A 20,924-nucleotide genomic window follows, 5' to 3' on the forward strand; every position below is an offset into this window, starting at 1 on the left:
GTGATCTGGTATTCTCATCTCTTTCAGAATTTTCCAGAGTCTGTTGTGATCCACACAGTCAAAGGCTTTGGCATTGTCAATAAAGCAGAAGTAGATGTTTTTCTGGAACTCTCTTGTTTTTTCTATGATCCAACGGATGTTGGCAATTTGATCTCTGGTTCCTCTGCCTTTTCTAAATCCAGTTTGAAAATCTGCAAGTTTATGGTTCATGTACTCTTGTAGCCTGGCTTGGAGAATTTTGAGCATTACTTTGCTAGCGTGTGAGATGAGTGCAATTGTGCAGCAGTTTGAACATTCTTTGGCATTGCCTTTCTTTGGGATTGGAATGAAAACTGACCTTTTCCAGTCCTGTGGACACTGCTGAGTTCTCCAAATTTGCTGGCATATTGAGTGCAGCACTTTCACAGCACCATCTTTTAGGATTTGAAATAGCTCAACTGGAATTCCATCACCTCCATTAGCTTTGTTCGTAGTGATGCTTCCTGAGGCCCACTTGACTTTGCATTTCAGGATGTCTGGCTCTAGGTGAGTTATCACACCATCGTGGTTATCTGGGTCATGAAGACCTTTTTTGTTTAGTTCTTCTGTGTATTCTTGCCACCTCTTCTTAATATCTTCTGCTTCTGTTAGGTCTACACCATTTCTGTCCTTTATTGTGCCCATTTTTGCAAGAAATATCCCCTTGGTATCTCTAATTTTCTTGAAGAGATCTCTGGTCTTTCCCTTTCTATTGTTTTCCTCTATTTCTTTGCATTGATTGCTGAGGAAGGCTTTCTTATTTCTCCTTGCTATTCTTTGGAACTCTGCATTCAAATGGGTATATATTTCCTTTTCTCCTTTGTCTTTAGCTTCTCTTCTTTTCTGAGCTATTTGTAAGGGCTCCTTAGGCAACCATTTGTAAGGCCTCCTCAGACACCAAAAAGAGATATCCCATGTCAAAGGGTAAGGAGAAGCCCCAGCAAGATGGTAGGAGGGGCAAAATCACATTTAGAATCAAACCCCATACCTGCCAGAAATACTTGGAGGGCTCAAACAAAACCTTGTGCTCACCAGGACCCAGGAGAAAGGAGCAGTAAGTCCACAAGAGACAGATCCAGACTTGCCTGTGAGTGTTTTAACCTACTGTGAGTTCACTCATAGAGTCACTGGACTGGCTGAATGAATAGAAAATAATAATTTATAATTATAGTTATGGACCACAGAATCTAAACTACATAAGAAAGGAAGTAAAGACACTAAAGACACTTCATTAACAGTGAAGAAGTCAACGGGGTGGGGGTAACTTGAATGAGGAAGTCAGAGGGATGGCAAGGGGAAGGGTGGGAGGGATGAGTCTTAGTGCATGAGATGCCTGAAATCAAGTTTAGAAAATGATACATTATTGGTAACGAGAACACCAAGATGACCACAATCTGAGACAGGGTGCAGGAAAAGACCAACAGAAACAGAAATGAGGGAGGTCAAGGAATGCAGAACGTGTATTTCACTCAGAGAGTGCCAAAACACAATGACACAAATGAGCAGCAGTACAGAAAATACGAAAAATAAAAATAAATGCATGTAGAGAGAACTATCTTAGATATTATTCTCAAAGGAAACGATAACACTGTCTTACTCTTTGAGATGTTTCTGCTGCTGCAGCTGCCATCGCAGCAGCTTTGGCCTTCTCAGCTTCATCGTACGTGGGAAGAGAGGTAGCAACACTGTAAGGAGGCGGCACAGGATAAAACTCACTGTAAACTTCTGTATCTGAAGAAAAGGGTTTAAAAAAAAAAGGTAACTATTAAAACAAACTAATGACATTTTTATAGCCATAATACAATTTAACAAGTTACAGAATGCCACTGAGGATGATCACTGCTATCTGTAGTCCTATGTTATAAGCTGTATAACATATAAATTATTACTACATCATATTCTTGGGAGTCCTGTATTTATTGAGAAAAGACTGATAAATATCATCCAGAGACTGATACACAAAACAAGAGCATCAAGAAGGAGACTCTGAAAATGTGTGCAACACAAATGAGGTAAGAAACTCACCACATGTGAACACGTTCTGTGTGCCCACTTGCTGTGCTCAGAGAATTTATCTGCCCATAATCTCACAGTCAAAAAGAGGAAAAACAGCAGGAATAATAGTTAAAAAAAGAAAAAAAAAACATTGAAATAGCACTATCCACCTCCTATACCACTTCTAAATACATTAACCTCAGCAACTCTGAGGTTCAGAAAACTTAGGTGATTTGCCCAGGGTCACATAATCAAGAAGTGGCAGAACCCAGGAATTTCTGGACCCCAAAGACTTTGTTCCGCTAATATATGACATTAATTTTTCTATATGGGTCAATTTTAGCAACTCCTAAGCAAACTCAGTATTTCTCTTGGCTAAAAGATTGATGCTTTTTAACTCTTTTTCACTCTTATCCCTTCTTGCATTTTCCCTGCACCTACCTAGCTCTTTAGGTTTTCTTTTTTTGGAAGAGTTCTCCCTCCCCAATTTTTAAGCTATTTTTGAAATATGATCTCCAGAAGTACATTACAATAAAATGATTTTTTTAAAGCTGCAACATTTATTGCCAACTTTCGTATAAGTAAAATCATACACATAGGTCAATCAGTCGACTAAGATGTGCTAGAATTACTGACATAAATAACACGTAGATTCTAAAAGTAGTACATACCACAGTGTTTTACACTACTTCTGTGATTTCCTCTATCATAATGACAGCATTTTCACACTTTCTATATTGTTTATAACTTACCTATCTTTATCAGACTTTCTTGCATTTTCAACATGAAAACACACTACACTCAAGCAAAAATTTTCCTATTGCATTTTAATGTCTATAGGTTTCAAAAATAAGTATTTATAATGATATCAGTAAGAGCTAAGGGTCTGGAGTTAGGCAATTTTTAACTTAATAACAGGAAGTGGTGAGCAGCAGCGTAATACTGAATGTTATCCAACAAAAGGCACAAGAGTCACAAATTCTTAGAAAAGACTTATTATTAGGATGTAAAAACACTGCACACAGTCAAGTAAATAGATTTCTTTAGTTCTGAAGATTAAAGTAGAAGCAGAATTTCAGTAAAAACAATGATTATGAAGTTTAAGGCAATAACATTAAAAGTATGAACTTTTAAAACTGAAATAAATGGTGGCTTCCCTGGTGGCCTAGTGGTTAGGAACCCACTTTGCTTAAAAAAAAAAAAAAAAAGGAATCCACTTTGCTCTGCAGAGGACACAAGCTCAATCCCTGGTTCAGAAAGACCCGACATGCCTTGGGCCAACTAAGCCTGGGTACCACAACTCCTGAAGTCCCAGCACCCTAGGGCCTGATCTCTGCCACGAGAGGGTACACGATGACAAGGAGCCCACACCCCGCACGGAAGAGTGGCCCCTGCTCACTGCAGCTAGAGAAAACCCCCACACAGCAACGAAGACTCGGCACAGTCAAAAATAAGGTAAATAAATATTTATTTAAAAACCTGGAACACTGGCATATATTATCCAAGGTAATGAGATCCTTTACCTTAAAACTAGATATGTAACACTGTAAAGCAATTATTCTCCAATTTAAAAAAAAATATGGAAGTTTTTAAAAAGTTTTAACACCCAAGATAGAAACAATACCTATGCCAGTAACAGGTAAAAGTTGGGAAGAAGCATCTTTTATTTTCACTTGTCAATTTTACTTCCTTTTCTTCTCCCCTTTAAGGCAGAGGTTGGTTCCCAACCACAGAATGTGAAGTCTGGGGAGTTCCAATCCTAGTCCTCCTTCTTGGAAGTTGTGTAACCTGAAGCACATTACTTAAGTCCTATGAAGTTCTCCTTTCTTATCTACGAAGCTGACCCAGCAACACTATTACTTGCTATTATGGGATAAAATAGAACAGTATTCAAGAGGACTCTAAAAAGTGAAGCATTATATACAAATGTTACCTGTTATAACTGATGTTACTCAGATCTATAAAAACAGTCATAAAGTGACCTACTGAAGAACATAATCTCCACAGAAAACAGGCACTGTCCACACCTAAAATATAACATTGACCAAAAAACTAAAGAAAAATAGTATAATAGCTTTCATTAAGCAGAGACCCAAAATTCTAGGATTACTCAGGTCTTACTCTCAATTAGTCAGGCATGCCCTTTAAGTACAGGTGAAAAAATTTAAAAGACCAGGAATCACAAAGGAGATGGTGAAAATAACTGAAAATCTAGACTAGGCTTCACTTGTTTCACAGTTGAAATTCACCTAACCTTTAAAAATATCATGTTACATTATCAAAACTACTATACATCATAGAAAACTGAGAAGCTTCTCAATTCATTTTATGTTGTTTTCATAGAATTTTGCTTTCAACCTTGCTTTCCAAAAGTTTGCTTTTTCCAAACCAAAAAGACAGTACATAAAGTTACAGATCACCTGAAAAAAGCTGCAAAAAACACTAAAATAGTAATGGATTCAAATCCAGGAAAGACTGGAACATGATGGCAAAAAGTCCAAGAATATAGGGATGGATTAGCTTCAAGAAGAAATATGCTAATAAAATATTTCATGACAACAAAAACTGAAGGAGAAAAACCACATGATTTTATAATAAGACCAAAAAGCTGACTCCCTGGTTTCTGGCCTGCTGGAGCCATTTACTGAAATTGGGAAGACTGTCAAAGCAGCAAGCCTGGTGGCAGAGGAAGAGGCTATATACAGCTGTGGCGGTTTTAAACCACAGTCTACTCTTTGAAACACTTCCCGTGAAGAGGTGGAGACTAATTCTTCAATAATCCTAAGAGAGACTGAACTGACTCACTTATAACCACCTGCACTGTGACTTTTGAGGCAATGTAACCAGTTCCATCTGGCTTTCTCTCAGAACACTTGTTCTTAGAAGCCAGCCTGCATTCAGAGAGGAGCCCAGGCCACAAGAGGAGGCCACCAATAGCTGTTCTGGCCAACAGCCTCAGCTGAGGCCCCAGTTGAAGCCTGCCTCAACCAGTAAATGTGTGAATACAGAAGCCTGCAATTGCCTCCATCAGACAACAATCACGGGAGACCCTCATCATGGAGCCAAGTTCATCCTCCAAATTCTAAGAATTGATAATAATGATTGTTATCATTATGGAGAACTTCATCATGGAGCCAAGTTCACCCTCCAAATTCTGAGAATTGATAATAATGATTGTTATCTTACTCCATCAGGTTTGAGGTAGTCTGTTAAACAAATAGTAGCCACCACAAAGGGACATTTAGCAAAGGGACTTTCACTCTTAGCATCTTCCATCACAGAATGATTAACTTAACATTACTGGAAAAATATAAATTGTGGCCAGAGAAACAGACGAGAGTATTCTTGAGAATGACCTGAAAGAATGAGATGAACAGTAACAAGCAGGAATCACTGCCTTGTATTCAAGAAATATTACCATGTGCAGGGGGGAACACTATGTACACCCTTCACGTCCATTCACATATGCTCACCACATTCCCACTCACATTCATCATGAATAATACCTGGTTTTATGACTATACAAGTAAACTCACACATGTATGGGTATGTTTATGCATGCACATCTGTAGGCATTATATGTGTGCGCGAATCTATAGGTAAGTGTATTTCTTCCAAAAGTTATATAGGTTAGTCCACTGGAAATGGATTCTAGCAAGCCTAAGAAAGCTTGACAAGCTGCATTTTTAAACTGATTTTTAAAACAGTGAGATACATAAGGCACAGAGCAAATTATTTTATAAACTATCTTTAGAAAAATTTGTTTTAAAAAATCATAAAACTAGAGAAGCCCATTAACAGACTTGATAATTATACAAAACCATACTGGTTAAAAAAAAAAAACTGAGTTCTTAAAAACATTACTAGTAGTTCCATACTAAGAGCAACAATACCTGAAGTTGTAGGTACTTCCACAGTAATACTACTGTAAGGGGGAGGAGAAGAGTCAGTCTCATGTCCAGATGCTGAAGGAGCGGCCTGCACGGTGTGTGGTGTTGGGTTTGAAGTAGACGGATGCTCTACAGCAGATGATTCTGAATTATCCTCTTCATTGTGAAGCTGAGAGAACAAATGAAAATGAAAACATTAATGTGAATCACATTTTTTTTTTATTTTTAAAGATTATTTCAGGCAAAGAATCATTTTCTTTCTTTTTTTTTTTTTTTTTAGCTAAAAACAAGCTAAAATAGCATTTAAAAAGATGAATAAAATTTTTGAGGGACATAGTCATTAAGTTTAGAATTTTTATAATTTATAATAAGAATAAAGTTCAAATTTTTAGGAATTTATAGAGAAAAAAGGTAATGATAACAGATTCAAGTTCACTCAATCCTGCAATACATATTGTCTACCATGTATTAATCACTGTGTAGAGCAAAGAAAAGTAAAACTAATACAACCACAACACCATATCTATTATATTAGTATCTTATGTAAAACGAATTAATGAAATAGAGTAACAATTTATAAACATTCTAATAATGTGGAATACTCTGAGGTTTTCCTAAGTACCAAAAGAATTACTTATAAAGCAAAATTACTTATAAAGCAAAATAAGTCACTGTGCATATAAAACTCTGGAAAATGTTCTTCATTACAACCAATTTATTGAAAGTTCAATAAACACTAGATAATATACTGAGATCTTTATGGTTTAACTCATTTAATCCTCACAACAAACAAGAGACTGTTAGACTATTATCCCCATTTCACAGGCTAAAAGAAAAAAGGAAAAAAAAAAAACCCAAACCAAAACAACCCTGGACATGTAGAGACTTAGAATAATTTGCCAAACATTACAATAAGTAGGAAGGCCAAGCCATGAATCAAATCCAAGCAATGTGGCTGCACACCTCCTACTTTTTAGTTAAAAAAAAAAAAAAAAAAAGCTTGTCAAGAGAACAAATCTGCATGCTGTGATATAATGCATTTTTAATTTTAGAACATGAAAATTATTACTCCACTTTCCATAAGCTTCACTAAACTTACTTTCTCTGTACCTTAGTGACTCCACATGTAAATTCTAAATGAAACCAAAATCCTCACAGAACTGTAAAATAATAATTGAAAATCATCTAGCATAATGCCAAACACACAAAAGGCATTTAACAAATACTAGTTCTACCCTTCTTCTCTTTTATTTAATATACTTTATTTTATAAACTCAAAAACAGAAATTATGCAGTGCTTCAGTCTAATAAGTAGTCACTAGAGAATTTTTTTAAATATGTGAAGTAAAACAGGAGGTCAACTTACTTCACTGCTGTTTGGATGTGTCTTGGGGTAAGAGATTACACTAGCAAAACCGTTTTGTAAATTCATAAATGTATTATAATTTTTAACAAAACAAATCAACATAAAATCATCTCAAGAAGACAACTTTTTTCTTAACATTGTGGAAAAACGTTGCTTGTCATTCCAGCAAACAGTGAAGGCTGCCCACCATCAAGCTACCAACCAACACCGCCAACCACATTCACTGTACCCTGAGAGGAACTCAGGATGGTGAGAGGATACAGGCCCTAGGTAGCTAAAAAGCACATGTGAAGAATAATTTCAATAAGCCCAGACTTTAATAACATCTTCTGCACAAAGGGCTTCCCAGGTGGCACAGTGGTAAAGAATCCACCTGCCAATGCAGGAGACACAGGAGGGACTGGTTCGATCCCTGGGTCAGGAAGACCCCCTGGAGGAAGAAATAGCAACCCACTCCAGTATTTCTGCCTCGAAAATCCCATGGACAAAAGAGCCTGGCAGGTTACAGTCCGTGCAATCACAAAGAGTCAGCCACAAATGAGCAACCAAGCACATGTGCACACATAGAAAAGGACTAAAATCATTAACTTCAGACATCTATTTGTGTGATTAACAGTATTCTTCTCATGTTCTACTACTCCCCTGGCCCTCCCCCAGAAAAAAACTCCTACGAATCCTGGCTTCTCCCTCACCTCTTAGGAACAGTTCCTCAGACCTACCTGAGAGGTTGTCTCCTGGGATACAGTCCTCAGTAAGGTCCCCAAATAAAACGTAACTTGAAATTTTTAGGTTGTATGTTTTTCTTCAGTCAACAGCCTCAAAATTTATGTAACAAAATTCACTCACAGAAAGTGAGTTCAAATAAGCACAAAGTCAACTCTGTATGAGCTTTAACATTTATTTACTCGCAGGGCTCTTCTAAGTAGGCACTAAATGAGCAACCTCTTGACTAGCATCACTTTGCTCTAGGGTCATAAAGCATATTCTATGTTTCCCATTACAAGGCACTCAGGAGGGCTCCCAATGCTTTCGGTCACCTTTGACCACATTTTAAGAGCAAAACTGTCAGATGAACAAGTCAAGTCAAACAAAGTACAGATATATACTTAGAAATAGCCTATATTTAGTAATTTAGCCTCTATGAGTATATTTAGTACATGTAGAAATTAGTATTACTAAACAAATAATAGTGAAGTTCCAAAAAAAAAAAAAAGGGGGGAAACCATTATTCCATATCTACTATTAATACTGCAAATGGAGATGAACTGTACTAAAAAGAAAACCCTACATGACAAACAGCTCTGCCCTAATTCCTCTCAGGAAATACCCCTAACATATTGAATATGCAAATATGTTCTCCAGAATGACCAACTCTCTTCTTCAACCTATCAAAACATATTCACATAACTACAATAAAAAGAGTTACTACAGACACTTTTACATATGATCTCAGAAATAAAGTTTTGGAACTTATACAAGACACCAATTAATTTCAACCACCCTACTAACACCTTCAGTTTCATTCTTACAAAATTATAGTATACACTGAACAGTTGCTCTGTGTCAACAGTAAAACCCAGTAATTCAGTCAACAGTCTCTCTCCACTGTAGCACAGAACTTCCAACTCACTTTAACTGTAACACTGTAATTTTTTATGTATCTTTGGTGTCTCCACAGATTAACCTACAATGTGATAAAACAAACTTATTTTTAAGGCAGGACAAGAAAAATTTTAGCATAAACCTTTTTCTGCTGCTTTGAGTCACCATCCCTTCCCTTTTAGGGTGCACTGTGCACTCACTATTGACTAGACTAGATCTCCTTAGAAGACACAGGAATGCCTGCTCACCCCCAAAAAAGCAATCTCCATCTGGTGCCAGCAAGGTAACTACTCAGGAGATAATACTGCCTTCTCGGGTCTATAAGGAGTCACACTGACCCCACTACTTACCTTGTTGGACTATGTAAAGTGTCAATATGTTGTTTGGTCACTAAGTCATGTCCGACTCTCTGAAGATCCCATGGACTGTAGCCTGCCAGGCTCCTCTGTCCATGTGATCTTCCAGACAAGAATACCAGAGTGGGTTGCCATTTCCTCCTCCTCCAGGGGATCTTCCCAACCCAGTTACTTTGATATATAACTTTTTGTCTCAAAAACTTACATATTTGTGCTTTTACTTTTAACATCAATCAGAACTTTCTGAAAGACTGTCTCCTGAGTTACAGTTCTCAGACTGGCTCAAAGAAGAATCTCCACTTCTCTCTCAGATGGACTACTGTTTAATTTTTTCAACACCTGCCTGCCTTTCCTCTAAATTCACACAAGGGTTAAAATTAAGTAATATGTTTATCAAATTAGACAATGCCATTTGTAGAAAATTTTCCCTAATCATGCTGTTATGCTGTTAAATGGTTCTATTTTACATTCTGTATCAACTTCCTAAACAGCAGAAAAAGAGGGGAAGAGTGGGATGGGACCCACATATATACAGTAATGAACCAGGCTCTGTGTCACATCCATACCTCACCTCAAAAGTTATCCTCCTAGCTTGTCCTATTTATGAGCCTCCTGAGGGGGGGAAAAAATATATATATATATGGGCAATAGCACATGAAAATTAAAGTATCTTTAATCCAGTGACCAGGGTGATGAAAAGCTGTACAGGAAAACACAATTTTTTAGTCTGAAGGATATAGCTGTAGCTAGTTATTATACATGTACATTAAGTATTTTTAACGATGAGAAAACTCTAAGCATTACTGATTAGCTAGCTGGAGGTCTAGCCTTCCTGTGTATAAACTACTGTTTCTTTAATTGGAATTGGCATGTCTCCTATACATATTCCTTCATTCTATCTTAAGGTGATAAAACATTAAGGTAATAACTGGAAAACCCGCTTTTGAGAAGCTAGAGATCTCAGTGAACATCTTCTAAACATACTAAGGTAACCATTACAGATGTCCTATAAAATGCTGTTTAGTGAACTCTACCCAGTACCCCAGGGCCTGGTGGGTTAGTTAGCAGCATGGTCTTTTCTTTTTCTTCCTCTCATTTCTTTTCTCTGGTCTGTTTCAACTTGGCCACAGAAACTGAATTACAGGGAAGAAATATAAGATCGCAGGGCAGGGGGGTTGGGGGTTCTCTTTTTGTGTGTTTTTTCTTTAATTTCTATAAAAAGCTAATACATTTTGTATACTACCACATACTGACTACATTTAGTACCAGAGGGCAAAAGCTGGAAAGAAGAGTTAGTAATTGCAAGGAGACAAACTTTAGCTCAATTTAAAATTTTTTTAAATTTTTTAGTTAGTACCTTTTAATTTTTACAGTACTCGCTTTTCTGTGGGGCAACAAATCCTTTTCAGGCAGATTTTGGATGACTATCTGGCAAGACTGTGGTATAACTAGGATGAACATACAGCTGTTTTCCCCCGGACACTTTATGCCTGTTGCACCAGAGACCCACTCATTTTAGACTTGTCTTCACCTTTCATTCTCAAAAAAAATAGCACGGTCAGTCAACCAACATCTAATGGGATTCTTGTCCTTCATACAAAAGTAGGAGATGACAAGGGTTTCTTCTAACCCTAAGGTAACAGGACTCCGGGAAAAAAACTCTGGTAATCTCTGTCAGTCAATGTTGCCTTATCCAACACCTGCCTGAGAGAAGCAAACAGATAAGGTTACAATAAAACCAATCTATAGCTGTAGAGTCAAGCTACAGAGTTTAGTCACCCAAAAAGAAAGTAAGCTGCCTTATCTATACTCCTAGGGGTAAGGTAATAGCCGGTGCTAAGAAATTTCTGCAAACAGCCTAAGTGTTAAAACAAATAGCTCAGAAGACAGTCGCAAAAAACACTGCTGCTTAGCAAATGGAACTAGATTTTTGTACCAATAAAAGTGAATTTCAGCAGTCTTTCTCATGCACACATATATCATTAAACAAATTAACATAATCTTCTTAATTTTAGGTTTATTTCTCCACCAAATTTTTTCCACTAAACTTCTGCAGTGTCTGGATACCTTTCCGTTAATGAGAGAGAACCTACAATAAAGCAGTGATCAGGAAATGATGCAAATGATTGAAAAGAGTGCATGAGCAACAAGTAAATATTAATAAAAAAATATGCCTAATTTTTAGCTTCTTCTTTTGAAAGTACAGAAGTTTGGTTGCAGTTTTATATTTCATAATATAATACAGGTGTATTTCTGCTGGTCAAAACCTTTCTTGCTCGTACGAGAGAATACCATTATTTCATGGTGCTCTACAAAGAACACCACAGGCTTCAGAGGCTCCATGACTTGAAGGAGTCTTTAAAACAAACATTTAAAGCCAAGGAGCAATATATATTTTATCGAGACACAATTGTCTTTTAAATTAAAAGGGCTTTTATTTGCAAACTGTCTGCTCATGATATGTCAACTGAAAGAAAGGTGTAAAAAATTATATACAGTATAACTGAATTTTTTAAATAATAAGAAAGAAACACAACATCGCAGGTCAACTGTATGTCAACAAAATATTTTTAAAAGCTATTTCCTACAAACTTCCCCTCCCCCTAAAGAAGAGAAAAGGATTATTCGTGTAACATATATAGGCAATCAAGATTTCTGGAAAGATACAGAAGCAACTACAAACAGCTGCAGGCAGGAAAGAGATATCATCCTCTACTATTTGACTTTTTCACCCTAAACACAAATTAATTTGGATTTTAAAATTTTTAATAAGTAAAACCAAAGTGCAAAAATCCTCTAATTTCTGGTTTGGCATGTCTCTGAAGCAACAACATTAAGGTAAACACGATATCCTAGGATAAAAAAGCTTTTTCCACATAAAATATCATCATAATATTCTTATAGTTCCCCTTTGGGTTTATATATGTACAATCTTCTGTTGAAAATGACACAATCTGAAACTGTAACCACAGCAAATATATATTTGAAGAACAAATGAGCAACTGTATCTGTTTTTTGAAAAGAAAAAAGAGAGAGAGGCATAATGAACGGCAACAGAGTGGCTAAAGAATACAAGACTAATTTTATATTGTCACACTGGACAGTTCTGGGCTGCTGACCTAAATATCCACTCATTAAATCCACTTCTTAAAACAAAATTGAGCATAATCACATACTACAAAGGGGTTCTACATTAGTCACTCACTTGTGTCCAACTCTGTGACCCTACAGACCATAGGCTGCCAGGCTCCTCTGTCCACTGGATTTTTTTTCAGGCAAGAATCCTGGACTAGATTGCCATTTTCCTCCTCCAGGGGATCTTCCCGACCCAGGGATTGAACCGGCATCTCCTGTGTCTCCTGAATTGCAGGGAGATTCTTGATCCGCTGAGCCATCAGGGAAGGCCAAAAAGGGGCTCTGCTACTGCTGCTGCTAAGTCACTTCAGTCGTGTCAGACTCTGTGCGACCCCACAGACGGCAGCCCACCAGGCTCTGCCGTCCCTGGGATTCTCCAGGCAAGAACACTGGAGTGGGTTGTCATTTTCTTCTCCAAAAGGGGCTCTAGGCTCTGTTAAATAACACACACTGCACTGCCTAGTTGACTTTTATACACAGTTCAGATCTTAGCTTAAAATCAAGTTCTCAAGAAAATCTTTCCTATCTCTCACAAGTAGATGAGGACTCTAACGCAATCTTTTAAGCCAGCTTTTTCACTCTCCTCTTTCACCTTCATCAAGAGGCTCTTTAGTCCTCTTCACTTTCTGCCATTAGGGTGATGTCATCTGTATATCTGAAGTTACTGATATTTCTCCCGGCAATCTTGATCCCAGCTTGTGATTCAAAAAACTAAGATCATGGGATCTGGTCCTATCACTTCATGGCAAATAGACTGGGAAAAACAGTGACAGACTTCATTTTCTTGTGCTCCAAAATCACTGCGGATGGTGACTGCAGCTATGAAATTAAAAGACACTTGCTTCTTGGAAGAAAAGCTATGAAAAAGCTAGACAGCATATTAAAGAACAGAGACATCACTTTGCCGACAAAGGTTGGTATAGTCTAAGCTACGGTTTTTCCAGTAATCATGTATGGATGTGAGAGTTGGACCATAAAGAAGGCTGAGCACCAAAGAATTGATGCTTTCGAATTGTGGTGCTGGAGAAAACTCGTGAGAATCCCGACTGCAAGATCAAACCAGTCAATCTTACAGGAAATCAGTCCTGAATGTTCACTGGAAGGATTGATGCTGAAGCTCCAAAGCTTTGGCCTCCTTTTGGCCATGCGAAGAGCTGACTCATTGGAAAAGACCCCGATGCTGGGAAATATTGAAGGCAGGAGGAGAAGGGGACGATAGAGGATGAGATGGTTGGATGGCATCACCGACTCAATGGACATGAGTCTGAGCAAACTCTGGGAGATGGCGAAGGACAGCGAAGTCTGGCATGCTGCAGTTCATGAGGTCGCAGAGCTGGACATGACTTCCGACTGAACAACTGCAACACAATCTTAAAGCACCCTGTTCTTCTCAGCTCTTATCACAATAGAAAGTATTTGTGTAATCATTTATTTACAATCTGTTTTCCCAGCTAAAGTAAGAGCTCTACAAAACTGGATGTTATGTCTGTCTGTTGAACACTATGGAAAATAAGCTCCAAAGTATTTGGAATCAACCTTGGTTAAAATGAAAACAAAATGTAATATAAATCACTCAGCACAGTAGTATAAAATGGAAAGACTGGAGAAATAACCTTGCTATAATCCAAGTACTCTGAAGTCTCTGAGAAAGTGAAGTAGCTCAGTCGTGTCCAGCTCTTTGTAACCCCACAGATTGCAGCCTGCCAGGCTCCTCTTTCCATAGGGTTTTCCAGGCAAGAATACTGGAGTGGGTTGTCATTTCCTTCTCCAGGGGATCCTCCTGACCCAGGGATTGAAACCAGGTCTCCCACACTGCAGGCAGACTCTGTACCATCTGAGCCACCGGGGAAGCCGAGATCCAGGAACTGATCCTGAAGTCTCTAACAGCTAGTTATTGCATTAAGAAGTAAAAAGACAAAGAGTTAAGAGTACATTTACATCCCAAAGACCTCCAAGGAAAAAAGAAACCAAACAGATGGGATAAAGATCTTACATAAATTTCTATTTTTAAAAGAATTCAGGCTCCCGTTAAATTCCTTTTTATATGCCAAAACTGCAACCTAAATACGCTCGATTCTAAGATTATTCTCTTTGAATACAAAATGCTCTATATACTGCACTCATTAGTCGTGTTCATAACCCTTTAATTAACGGGTCTGTAGCCTGCCAGGCTCCTCAGTCCATTGAATTCTCCAGGCAAGAATACTGGAGAGGGTAGTCATTCCCTTCTCCAGGGAATCTTCCCAACCCAGGGATCGAGATCCCCGGTTTCCAGCATTGCAGGCAGATTCTTCACCACCTGAGCCACGAGGGAAGCTCAAATGACAAGTACCTGACCTTATTCTTAAATATTTATGTCAGCAAAAAAATAGTCTTCTCAAAATTCCATTTGGCTTTCTCAGACCTTACCTAAGAAAACACGTATTTACAAATCTGCCCTACAATTATGCCTCTTTAGCAACAGATGGATATGGTCTTAACACAGATTACCAACAGATTATCATAGACCAAGGGGGAAAAAGACAGAAAAGACAAAAAGAAAGGAGAAAAAATATGTGTACCAACCGGACTGGCAGCTTCTTATACTTTCTTACATCTAACGTTTCTTACATCTAAAGCTGTCTGTCTACACAGCACTGCTGCCTCTCAGTCTCCCCATAATCTCTCAATCTAGCTCACATTAACTCAGCATGAAAAGACCATAAATGTCTATAAATTTCAGCACAGGAAGATGTTCAGTTTCAGCCCTGCCTGCCATGGTTTTGTACCAAAATATGTGTTATATAACATAAAATATGTTTAAGTTTACTTTAAAAAAAAAAACAACACTTCATTTTTCAAATCTGGTCACTAACTTGCGTTTTGTCTCTCTACAATGCAAGCAGCGTTTTGAGGTATACTTATTAATGACTATGCTGTGGTCTTAAGCAATTAGGTTATCTACGGCAGACATGGAACTGTCCCCCTAAAATCCCGTCCAGCCCCCTTTCATTACAGATTCATAATATCTGGGGTGAGGCTGAAGCCACCATATTCCAAGACTAGACCCTGACACTCTACATCGGTCAGGGTACAGCAACTCCTTCTGGCACATCAACTGTTTCCCAGCCAACCTCGCCCTCCTCCTGGGCAGCGTGCCTGGGTCAAAGGTGGGCAATAAAATAAGCAAAGATTATCCACTTAAAGAACACAGAAAACTGCTGTGGAAATAACACAGAGCGATTTCAGGGTTTATGATTCCCTTAAGTGGTTTGAGGACCATAACTGAGAAACCCCAATGGAGAAAGTACTGCTACACATTTTTTATAAGCAGAAGAAATATTTAATGATGATGCTTAAACTCATAAAACTATTCAAATTCTGAGTTCTCAAAATAGCTCCATGCTTCGATTTTTACAAGCTAACATATCAGTATTTGTAAAGAAATAAATGTGGCCTGCCATTCCAGTTCTACAAGGATCAAGCCACTAGCTACTGCGGTGGCCCAAGGGCTGCGCATTCTGAGGGGGATTCAGGATGGTGAAAGATGGGGAACCTTCTGTGCTTTGGATGTATAGCCCTTAGAGAGTGAAGATACACATCTAAGGAAACATTTCAAATGACCTCAGATTCTTACATCTTCCCATCCACAGAAAAGTACTAAAACCACTCACTTCAGATGTCTGATTTTGTGATGAGTACTAGTAATCTTTTTATGCTTCACTATAGGGTTTTCCTGGCAAATAAAGCTCATATACATTATGGCTCCTCCCTTACCCTCTCCTCTTAGAGGAGTTTCTCTAAGCTGAGGGGCTATCTCTCAGGCTACAGTCCTCAGTAAGGTCCCCGAACTCACAACATGTACATTGTGAATGTTTATTTCAGTCAACATATTCTATCCAGCATAAGCAATGATCAGTATAGTGAAAATGGCAACATTCAATGAAAGGTTCCTATGTTTACTTAATCAAATTAAGTAAGAACACTTCTACAGATTCTCCAAAAAGTTACTTATTTGCATGTGCCAAAAAGTAAGCCAGCAAACGCAGTACTGGGTCAAGTACAAAAAGCCAAACTGGCTGAGGAGTATACTTCATAATAAGGAGCTGAATCTCAGATATTAAAGTGTGTGTGTGTGTGTGTGTGTGTGTGTGTGTGTATGTTAGTCGCTCAGTCGTGTCAGAGTCTTTGCAACCCCATGGACTGTAGCCCACCAGGCTCCTCTGTCCATGGAATTCTCCAGGCAAGAATATTGGAGTGGGCTGCCTGCCCTTCTCCAGGGGATCTTCCCACCCCAGGGATTGAACCCAGGTCTCCCACATTGCAGGCAGATTCTTTACAGCTTGAGCTACCCGGAAAGCCACATTAAAGTATAGCAATATTGAAGAGTCCTTGCAGCACTATTTCTTATTGACTTTTTATACTCTTAATTTTAGTGAAATGCTACAGAACCTAACAACTCTGTGGAAAGAAACCTTTATCTAGAATTCAGCAGTTCTTTAAGTATTTCCTTCCTTGCCATTAAAGTCAAACAAAATTGTATTTCGTATTCTTAAAAAACAGGATAGTATGATCTCATTCTTATTACATTATTCCTGTCTATAAGCACAAATGCAATGATGTCCACCAAATGTCAACCTAAGATATTTTTGGCTGGTAAGATTTGGGTGCCTAAATTGCTTCTTTCTCTATACTTATACTGCCTTTATTTTTTAAAATAGTTATATATCCCTTTTTATGAAAATAAAAACATTATTATAAAAACATACTTTAGCCCAGTGATTGACTGGGAAAGTTTTAAGACTACATTTTAAGACTACATCCAAAGAAACTAATCAGAAACAAGATTTCTTCATAAAGCTATTCAACTTTAGTGTTATAATAAAGTGTTATAATAATGGAAAACTGGAAACATCCTATTCATCCAAAATAGAATAAATACTGCTATCAACATAAAAGAATACAGCCATTTAAGATGGTGCTTCCAAAGGGGCTTCCCAGGTGGTGCAGTGGTAAACAACCCGCCTGCCAACGCAGGAGACACAAGAGACCCAGGTTCAATCTCTGGGTTGGGAAGATCCCCTGAAGGAGGAAATGGCAACCCACTCCACTATTCTTGCCTGGAAAATCTCATGAGGCTACAAAGGATCAGACAGGACTGAGAGGCCAAAGGATACTTGATGAAACAGTAAATGTTCATGATACAGTGTTAAAGAATTAACAAGACTGTGTGTGTGTGTGTGTGTGTGTGTGTAAATCATATATTTTCATCTTATTTGAAGTAAGATGAAATGTTAGCAGTTTCAAAATGACTGTTAACAGACAAACGGGTAGCCTGGGTGCTTGCAAACTATTCTCTTGGTTTTTCTTTTTTAACTTTTCTGTACTTTTTCTAAGTTCTCTAGAACAGAGATCAAAGAAAGTACGAAACAATCTTATTTTTTGTTCTTAATGTAGGACAGCATGTGATAAGTTAAAAAGGTTTCCATCTATGTTTAAAGGAACAAGTTTCTACAGGTCAGAAAACTTGACATTTGTAAAACTTCTCAATAATACTAAAAAGAAAATCACGGCAGACTTTGCATCCACTCAGTAACCTTTTATAACTATTACCCCATTACCATATTTACAAGAAAAGAAAGTCAGGTACATAAACCCAGATATTATGATGTTTGTTATTTTCCATCAACCAGTTAACCATACTACACATAAAGTGTTATCAGCATGTATCCATTTGAATGTGATGATATTATAAAGAAACCCACTCAAGAGGTCAAAATGATTCATGAAGCTTTTTGTCTCTCTCCCACCCATAATGAGTATTCTTCAGGGCACCCTCTGGCCTTAAATAGTTGCTAATCACATTATATATTTGTCTACATTATCTGTGTGTACGTGTTAGCCGCTAAGCTGTGTCCAACTCTATACAACCCCATGTAGTCTACCAGGCTCCTCTGTCCATGGAATTCTCCAGGGAAGAATACTGGAGTGGGTTGCCATTCTCTTCTCCCGGGGATCTTTCCAACCCAGGGATCGGAGCCGAGTCTCCCGCATGGCAGGCAGATTCTTTACCATCTGAGCCACCACAGTGATACTATCTGCTCCTCAGAGGTTCAATGAGGATGGCACTAGCACTGTCAGCAACACAACACCCATGTTCCAGCTGCTTTATTCTATGGCCTAGCTGAAAAAAAAAACAAAACAACTAAAACTCCACAAACTTTCCACCAACGACTCTGAGAAAATGCTCATTAAGCACCCAGCATACCAGCAGTAAACTGCTGTGGCAACAATGGTTGTGTCGGTCACTGCTCTTCCACGGCAGCCCTACATATAAAGTGTAGACGGTGCTTCCCCCATCCAAACTGAACTTCAGAAATCAGATATGTTCACATCATCTAACTGCTGGATGGTAGGAAAGTGCAAAAATGATAGGGACTTGTCACAAGGACATAGGAACAGATGGTCAACTCTGAGATCATCTGAGTCTCAAAACGATGGTAATGTGAGAGTATAATCAACCAAGTTAAAATCCATGAATTCGTACTAACTGAGATGAATAAATAAACTGGAGGCTACAGATGTTCTTCCTTACAGAATTCTACAGAATAAATGCAGAACGACAGAATTCAGAAATCACCCTTTGACAACCATCACTGTATATCTTTCAGATAATAACCAGGGAGTTCTAAAATCAATGCATCAAAGTATAATTAAAGGTCCTTTGTAGGGTATGCTACAAAATACCTCATATGAATCTTTCCAAAACATTAATCTAATCCATAACAAAGAAGATTAAAGAATTGTTCCACATTAAGGGAAACAAAAAGACACAATAACTAAGAACAACAGCTGATCAAGGACTAAGATCCTAATCTAAAAATAAGTTGCTGGTTCTTTTTCGCAATAAAAGACATTAATAGGGAAGCTGGTAAAATATATTTATAGATTACAGTACTGTATTCATGTCACTGATTTTGACAACTGCACATTGGCTTATAAAAGAATGTCATTTTTTTTTTAGAAAATATACACTGAAATACTTTGAGTAAACAGATAACATATCTGCCATTCACGTTCAAGTGTTTCAGAAAAATATAGCATGTGGGTATAGATACACATATATACAAACAAAATATCACAAGGCATATGTAATAAAATATCAACATTTGAGGAAATTGTATGAATGGTATACAGGAACCCTTTGTACTAATTTCCCATACTTATAAGTCTAAAATTATATTGAAATAAAGTTAAAAATCAAAATGCAATAGGACAAGAAAACAGAAAAAATACACTGCATAAACAGATTAATTTAAAACTCTACAATTCCAGCTTCTAATTTCCACTCTATCACTAGAAACCTATATGATCATTAAAAACCTGAACACTGTATAAAATGGTCACTTTTCAAAATGATTTCTCCACATTTCATCAAAACCCTATTTTCCCTGAATGGCATTATAGAACAACTCTCAAAAGCCTCTCAAACAAGAATGTTAATCCTCACCCTACTCCCCCTTATCTGGAAACAAGAAGACAAAGAAAATGTTCTTGGACATGGCCAATACAAGATCAAGCGTCTTTCCTGAAGTTCACACTTCCACACAGTCCTCCGGACTTCTTTTTCTAATCCTGTTCTTATATAACTCCACAGGGAGTTAAATTTACAAGCCAGCACCCTACGCCTCCAATACCGTCTCCTCTACCTTAATTCCTACTACAACGTAAGATGTATGCACGTGTTAAGTTAGTCACTCAGTCATGTCCAATTCTTTGCGACCCCGTGGACTGTAGCCCACCAAAATCCTCTGTCCATGGAATTCTCCAAGCAAGAATACTGGGGAGGGCTGTCATTCCCTTCTCTAGGGGATCTTCATGACCCAGGGGTTGAATCCAGGTCTCCTGCATTGCAGGCAGATTCCTTCCTGTCTGAGCCACCAGCTAAACCAACTTAACTCTTGAGCTATGAAACAGGAAGTAATAATATTCAAAGTTGAGTGGTCTAGTAACTCCATCAGTTCTCCACTTCCCTGACCTAGTGATTATCTAAAATGCTTCTACTAGAAAATACTAGATTTCTACATCTTAATTACTGGTCACAACCTCCTGACCTTTACCTTTTTTACTCCCTTACTTCCGTTAAGTCTCTTCCTTGGGCCCTCCATTCACCGTCACCTGGTTTTACCCTCTATCCTACGTAGCAGCCTGGACTATAAAGTGAAAAACTTGAATGACACTCACCCTCAGTTTCCTAGCTCCCATATCCTCTGCCACATCTATCCCATTGAGACTCAATTTGAGGTGAGTCTGTCTACTATCTCCTGGTAGAAGGAGGGAAGCAAATCCCATAACTGTATAGACGGGTGCTGTAAAAATTTAGTTTCCAATTCCAGCAAGGCCGTCAGAACTAGTCATCACCAAGGCAAGTGTTTCAGCTCTGCCACTCCTCTAGCCCCCACTTCCAACCATGGAACTCTCAGTCAAAATCTTTGCTTCCTACTTCACAAATGAAAACAGGATTTCAAGCAAAAACTCCTTCAATTTCTCTCCCCTGCAGCTCTATATTTAGCATATGGCTTC

At 38.1% G+C, this 20,924-nt stretch overlaps 1 protein-coding gene across 1 annotated transcript in view; it reads right to left on the reverse strand.

The window, feature by feature from the left end:
* The window catches only part of NDFIP2 (Nedd4 family interacting protein 2), a 78,677-nt gene that overhangs the window by 37,396 nt on the left and 20,357 nt on the right, over positions 1-20,924 (reverse strand). The window contains exons 2-3 of the mRNA XM_043477914.1: positions 5,907-6,072; positions 1,616-1,749 (exon numbers count right to left, since the gene is read on the reverse strand). Coding sequence (XP_043333849.1) covers positions 1,616-1,749; positions 5,907-6,072 — 300 coding nt within the window. The remainder of the gene's footprint in view (positions 1-1,615; positions 1,750-5,906; positions 6,073-20,924) is intronic.

The sequence above is a fragment of the Cervus canadensis genome, chromosome 9 (assembly GCF_019320065.1).
Source record: "Cervus canadensis isolate Bull #8, Minnesota chromosome 9, ASM1932006v1, whole genome shotgun sequence".
Classification (NCBI taxonomy): Eukaryota; Metazoa; Chordata; class Mammalia; order Artiodactyla; family Cervidae; genus Cervus; species Cervus canadensis.